General features: G+C 42.2%; 1 protein-coding gene across 1 annotated transcript in view; it reads right to left on the bottom strand.

Moving 5' to 3' along the window:
- The window catches only part of LOC107732477 (hepatocyte nuclear factor 6-like), a 6,122-nt gene extending 2,135 nt beyond the window's left edge, over window positions 1-3,987 (bottom strand). Inside the window, exons 1-2 of the mRNA XM_016543822.1 lie at window positions 3,575-3,987; window positions 2,035-3,337 (exon numbers count right to left, since the gene is read on the bottom strand). Coding sequence (XP_016399308.1) covers window positions 2,035-3,082 — 1,048 coding nt within the window. The 5' untranslated portion in view covers window positions 3,083-3,337; window positions 3,575-3,987. The remainder of the gene's footprint in view (window positions 1-2,034; window positions 3,338-3,574) is intronic.
- Between the last annotated feature and the right edge of the window lie 2,013 nt (window positions 3,988-6,000).

The raw sequence follows: 6,000 nt of genomic DNA, 5'->3' as shown, positions 1-6,000 counted from the left end.
CCCAATTGCCTATCACCCCCCTCTCCCCCCGAAGCCGTACTCCCTGCCTTCTCCACCCCCTGCTGATTTTTTTTCGGCCAGGGGCTGATAGAAATTATTGATTAAATCTGTGCTGCTCAGACTCCCCGACCTATAGAGGAGCTTTAACCCCTTTAGTGCTGGATGAAAGGGGGGCTTCGGTGTGCCAAACCACATTTATTGTCAATCTCTGCAGGGCGGCAGAGATCTAAACTTAACTATGCAATTTTTATAAAAAAATAGTTTGGGGCTGAAAATGTAAAAGTAAGAGCATCAGTGAAAAAGCCTCTGCTATTTAAGCTGATTATATTTCTCTGATTCCTTAAGACAAGAGCTTTAGGCTTTAGTGCTTGTGTGTGAAATCCCAATGCTGTCCGAATGCTGAGCTTTAGAGTAATGATCTCTACCCTGCCCTGCGACTGAATTTCTCTCTGTTCATCTCTCTCCCAATCAAAGCTCACACAGAACACATCCACACAAAAGACCTGAGGAAAAACTGAGTGAAAGAAAGAGAGAAACGATTCAGGATATGTAGGAAAACCAGGATACGAATTTTAAGTCAATAAATGTAGCTTATAAAATATTAAAATATGTGTGATCTCAGACCCTGTTTGCAGTATGCATGATACTGGGTAAAAAAGTGCTGATGGATTTTAAAAGGATGGGTATTTGTTGTATACATGCTTGTTAAAAATCACTGCATTAAGCTGAATCATCATTAAATGTGTTGTTAAGTTGAACTCCTGCTGTCTCCGAGAGAGGATGCGTGTAGCTGCATGCATTCTAATGTTTGCTCACACCGTCTTATTCACAGGAGGTGTGTGCTGGAGCCTTCTGCGTTGCTTTCCCAAGGAAATCAATACTAGCTAGTAATTAAACAAAGGGCATGGTGAGAAAAGTCAACACTCATGGAAAGTGGGTTATATAGGGAAATACAGTGGTGTCCACTTATCCTTTTGTGCACAGAAGCTGTGAAAAAAAGCCTTAAGAAAAATCAATCCGATGGTGATTGGCCAACAGAAAGTTCACAGTCGATATCAATTAAAATTTCTGAAAAATATTTCAACTAATAATCCAAGCCTAAATTACGCATTATGCATATCCCAAAAAAAAAAAACCTATAGCTTGGACATTTTTTTGTCACAAAAAACAGGGCTTACGTTATCACAGCACCACTCACCATCCTAAATGAACATTTACTGCCGATCAAAATTTCCACAATGGCATGTTTAGCGACCACCGCGGAAAACAACAGCAGGACATGGTACCACTCAGGCCAACGGGGCATTGATTGATTCCATGTATTTCGTTGCATGGAACACCCCTACGACTGAGGGCACAGTGGTCACCAATCAATATCTGTAGTGGTAATGCAAGCAGAATAATTCATTCTGAAGCGTATTTCATGCTTAGGTGATTGATCGCTTGGGATTCGGAAAGATTTTAGGAGAATCTGCGTGTTTGTGTTTGTCTCCCACCCCACAATCCTCAGTGGCTGCTGCAGCACGCCAGCCGACATTTTGAAAACCGCCCCATCCCTGCATCGCCACCCCCCCACCCCACCTTCGTCCATTCTCATGTTACTGTTTTTCTCTGGATCTCTTTGTGTGCTTTGGACAACAGTTAAAATTTCAGCCTCTTTAATGTCAAAACATTGTAACACGGCAAGATTCACTGGATTTTAAGTGAAATATTACTTATTTCTCAATGATATACACAATGTTCATTTAGCATTATTGAAACATTTAAGTGACAATATTTTACTGTAAGTTGAGCAATTGTTGGTCAAAGATAATGTTGTATCTGTGGTACTTTTCATGTATTGTAACTGAATAACTTTTATTGAATATTTTTTTTGTGGTTAATCATATATGTACCATTTGCCATTGTTCTTAACAATACTCAGATTTACTTATTAATTTAGTAATACAGATTTACTTATTAATTTTGGGGATTTGATCTGTTTCGCAACAACAATCCATTTCAAATTCAATTAAACAAGCTCAAGCGTTTTACCTTCCAGACGTAACGAGGCCATCCTCTGAAATTCTGGCTCCTGTAGCCAGTGGGACATCCTCTTGAAGGTTTCGCGGCCAGACTTGAGTTTCCCCCAAGGTTTGGGGTTCCTGAGCAGGTCTGACAGAGTGCCCTGAGACCTGCACAGAACCCGCTCTGCGAAAATGGCCTGTGGGATGCTGTACCTCTTCAGTTCAGTGATGATTCTCTGAGCCACATCTTTGGTGTTGATCTCCTCCCCTCCACCACCGTTCTGTGAGCTGGCCAGCATGCCCTCCCTTCCCAAGCTGGTGTTAGAGGAGGAAGGGGAAGAAGAGGGTAGATCCCCGAGCTTGGAGGCCTGCTGGCTTGGGAGGTGGTGCTGATAACTCTGGTTGTATATATGGGGGTGGTAGGTGGGAGTGCGCTGATGGGCATTCATTTTGTTTAGCTGGTGGCTGACCCCATGCTCGCCCCCCAGAGACGGCGGTGACATCTCCCTCCCAAAGTCTGGTACTGTTCGACAGATGTTACCCCCATTGCTGCCCATATGGACCTCATGGCCACCTGGAAGCATCTGGCTACTGTGTCCATTCTGACTTCCCAGGCTACCATAGCCATGCATGGCGGTCTCCAGGCCTGCACTGCCCAACGGAGGAGACAGACCCTGTCCTAAACCAAAGTCTTTTCCATACGGCGTATAGTAGTTTCCTCCCAGGCCTCGATCTTCTCGCATGAGCGTGAAGCTGCCGATGACGTTGCTCACGGGCAGGCAGGGATGATGATGATGATGATGGTGGAATTTGTCATCAAAAGGCTGGAGGGGTGTCAGTGTGGTGTAGGTGCTTCCACAGCTGGTTGGTGGGTCCCTACTGTACCCCAGAGTTGCCATGCTGTGGTCATACGAGGGGCTCTGGTGGTCAGACTCCAGGCCCATAGTGGGGCCTCCCAGAGAGGGACGAGGGAAAGCAGCCATGAGATCCCGAGAGTGCAGCATGGCTCTGCTGTCCTGACTGTGTGCCAGCTCTACATGGCTGTGCACAGACATCTCACCCATATTACCATTCATGTCTGCACCGTCCTTACTCCACTTCTTCTTTAAATTCTAGCTGATGTGTTTTTCTAACAGTCTAGAGTGTGGTTTCTGTAATGCGATCTAAAAACAGTTCCTGATGCTGTTTATATCTCAAAATCTGATTTCAATGTACTCTCAGAGACATTTCATCGCAGTGGCACCATCTTGGGTCATGCAAGCAAATTCTGTGTTCCATAAATGCTTCTGAATTTATCCATGCGAGTCTTGCTTTTGCCTTGGTGACCAAAGCTGAAAAAGAGAAAGGAGGACCATGATCACTGTTTTATTATTGATGACTTATTCAGCTTTATTGATTAGTCACAAATATTATAATACTTGAACCCCTATGATGATTAAATCCGTTACTAATATTTTTTTTTCTATTAATAGCACTTATTTTGTCTATTTAATAAAATTCATTAAACTTTAAACAATCATATCGAGGTTTAAAAACAGATTGAGAAGAATTAAGTAAGAATTGCTTACCTCAGAGCGTATAGCTTATCCGACTGGATGGCGAGAAGCGAAACAGCCTCTCCAAAACACAATCAAAAGGCGATCATGGGATGGGTTATTCTATACACCTGCAGAAATCCCGAGTTTACAATCACACAACAGTCGGTTTTATGTAACAACGACTTTTGTGTGTAATCAGCATATTTCGGTGTTCAAAAAAAGCAATGGCTCGGTCCGGTCCTTCACTCCCGTTATCCGCTAGATTCTCGCTGGACCACTACTGTCGAGGATGCAACACAAATGACGCGTAAAGCCGTACGATTTTGTCCGATGTCCGGACTTCGCTATGCTGCAACCGTGTCAAAAATGAGCGCCGATGTATGTCTAAGCATTGCGCTCCGTCGCTGTCATTATCTCTGTGGTTTTGCCCTTCTGTATTCTCATCGATCTCGGCCCCAACTCTTTCTCTCCTCTCTCTCTCTTCCTCCAGCCCCCCTTCTCTGTACGTCACAATCTTAAAATCTGACAGATGTGGGGTGAATTTACAACCCTCGTTAACTCCTTCCCTCCTGCGGACCTCAAGAAGCTATTGCCTTAGGTGGGGCTCGGGACGGTGTTCGAATTATACAGTTTCAGAAGAGTTGACTTAAAAAAAATGTATTAGCCTATTAACATTTTCAGGGCGCAATCTGTTGAGGTTCTCGCGTAACCCAAAATGCTTTTGGTGCCCCAATCACAGTTATTCAAACGTCAAATAGGTATCTTAAAGACTTTGCAAACAAAACAGGTTATTTTATCATATAGGTTACTTGTAATATGTAAATCTTTAATAATGTAATGAATAATGATAGACATATATATATATTAAGTGTTCGGTCACTTAAGGATTCTAACGAAAAGTGTTCAGCGTACTGTTGCTATGGCTACCTCCTCAGGCCAACTCGATTTTGCATTTCTGTTAGCTAAAACGGAAAATGCGCATCAATATTTTGAATCTAAATATAACATTTTATGTAATATTGTATATTTAGTTCTACTTTTTACAGCCCTTCGAGAACGATGTTTAGGTTTATTTTTGTTGATAATAAATAGTACATTTGGGATTTTAAAAATACAAGAAAAACACTGTTTAATTAGAAGGCCAAAGCGTTTATGTACTATTAACAACAGTTTCATTTCCCCAAGCTAAGGACAATTAACTGAAGCAACAAAGCGTAGTGACAAGAAGTGGTTCTTATCAACTGTCAGCCTACAGTGTAGTGGACAATTAACATAAGAGTTTGCTCCTCAATCACAGAAGTGCTAAACAAGATCAATGCACTTGATCTATCCAGTGCGCACCTATGACCCTCTTTCTAAGAGTAGGCCTACACGCGACCTTTCCTAAACCGCGCGATCTAATAAGCAACAAAATTACACTTCTGTCATGTGTCCATTTAAAAAAAAAAAGTAATTTATGCGCCGCGAGTTTGTGTGTGTCGGAGAGAGAGAGAGAGAGGTGGATGTTTATGCGATAGGTGTTTGAAAGTTGGAATGTTAATCATAGGCCTATCTGTCTGTCAGATTATTTTTTTTAGAGATGAGCAATTCTAGCGCTTGAAAAAAATTTCCAGTGCGATGTGGGACCGCTGTCTTCCCGCAGCAGATGCTGCGCTATCGATCCGCGCTGAGCAGGGCCGAGTGAGGGAGGGGTGTGTGTGTGTGTGTGCGTGCGTGCGCTTGTGTGTGTGTGTGTGTGCGTGCGTGCGTGCGTGCGGAGAGTGTGTGGCTGGAGGTAAAATGGTCAGCTCTTACCGCAAAAAAGGACTGTTTGAGGGTCGAGGTGAAAGTTCACTCACTGCGGCTGGAGAGCTCGATAGAAGATATGAAAACAACCCGTTTCAGAGTGCATTGATAAGCCTGTACACCCTTTATAATTTGCAATTCTTATAAATAAAACACAAGAATTTTCCTTTAACCTTTTAATAATTTTCTTGTGCATTTTAAAGCCATCTAAAAAAATCCAGCATAGCATGTTGATTGAATGGGACAATTTGTGCCAATAAATTCAGGTGAATCGCGATATTAACTCAACATCAGCAAGGAAACCAAGAAAAATAGTTTAAAATATAATATAGATAAACAACAATCAATGATCATAATGGATGGTTGTCTATACAATGACGTCTCCTTTCTGACATAGGCCTACCATGCATTTTTTCCGGTGCACCAGTAAGGTTTATTAATATTATTCTTTCAAAATAATTTCATAGCTCTCTTAAGATGTCTGCACGAATTAGGGAGAGCTTATCTGAGAGCTACAAGTTCGGCACCATGTAAGGCATTGCAGAATATTATTAACCAATTCTCTTTTTCTGTCTGGGACACGTATCAATGATCAAACATTGTTCAAAACAAACCGTGGAAATCAAAACAGCGGCCAGCGAGTTCGTAAATTATTTATACCTGTCTATTGA

Source organism: Sinocyclocheilus rhinocerous, unplaced genomic scaffold (assembly GCF_001515625.1).
Source record: "Sinocyclocheilus rhinocerous isolate Xijiao unplaced genomic scaffold, SAMN03320098_v1.1 scaffold3081, whole genome shotgun sequence".
Lineage (NCBI taxonomy): Eukaryota > Metazoa > Chordata > Actinopteri > Cypriniformes > Cyprinidae > Sinocyclocheilus > Sinocyclocheilus rhinocerous.
The sequence above is the reverse complement of the archived record's forward strand: the minus strand, read 5'-3'. Positions and strand labels throughout refer to the sequence as shown.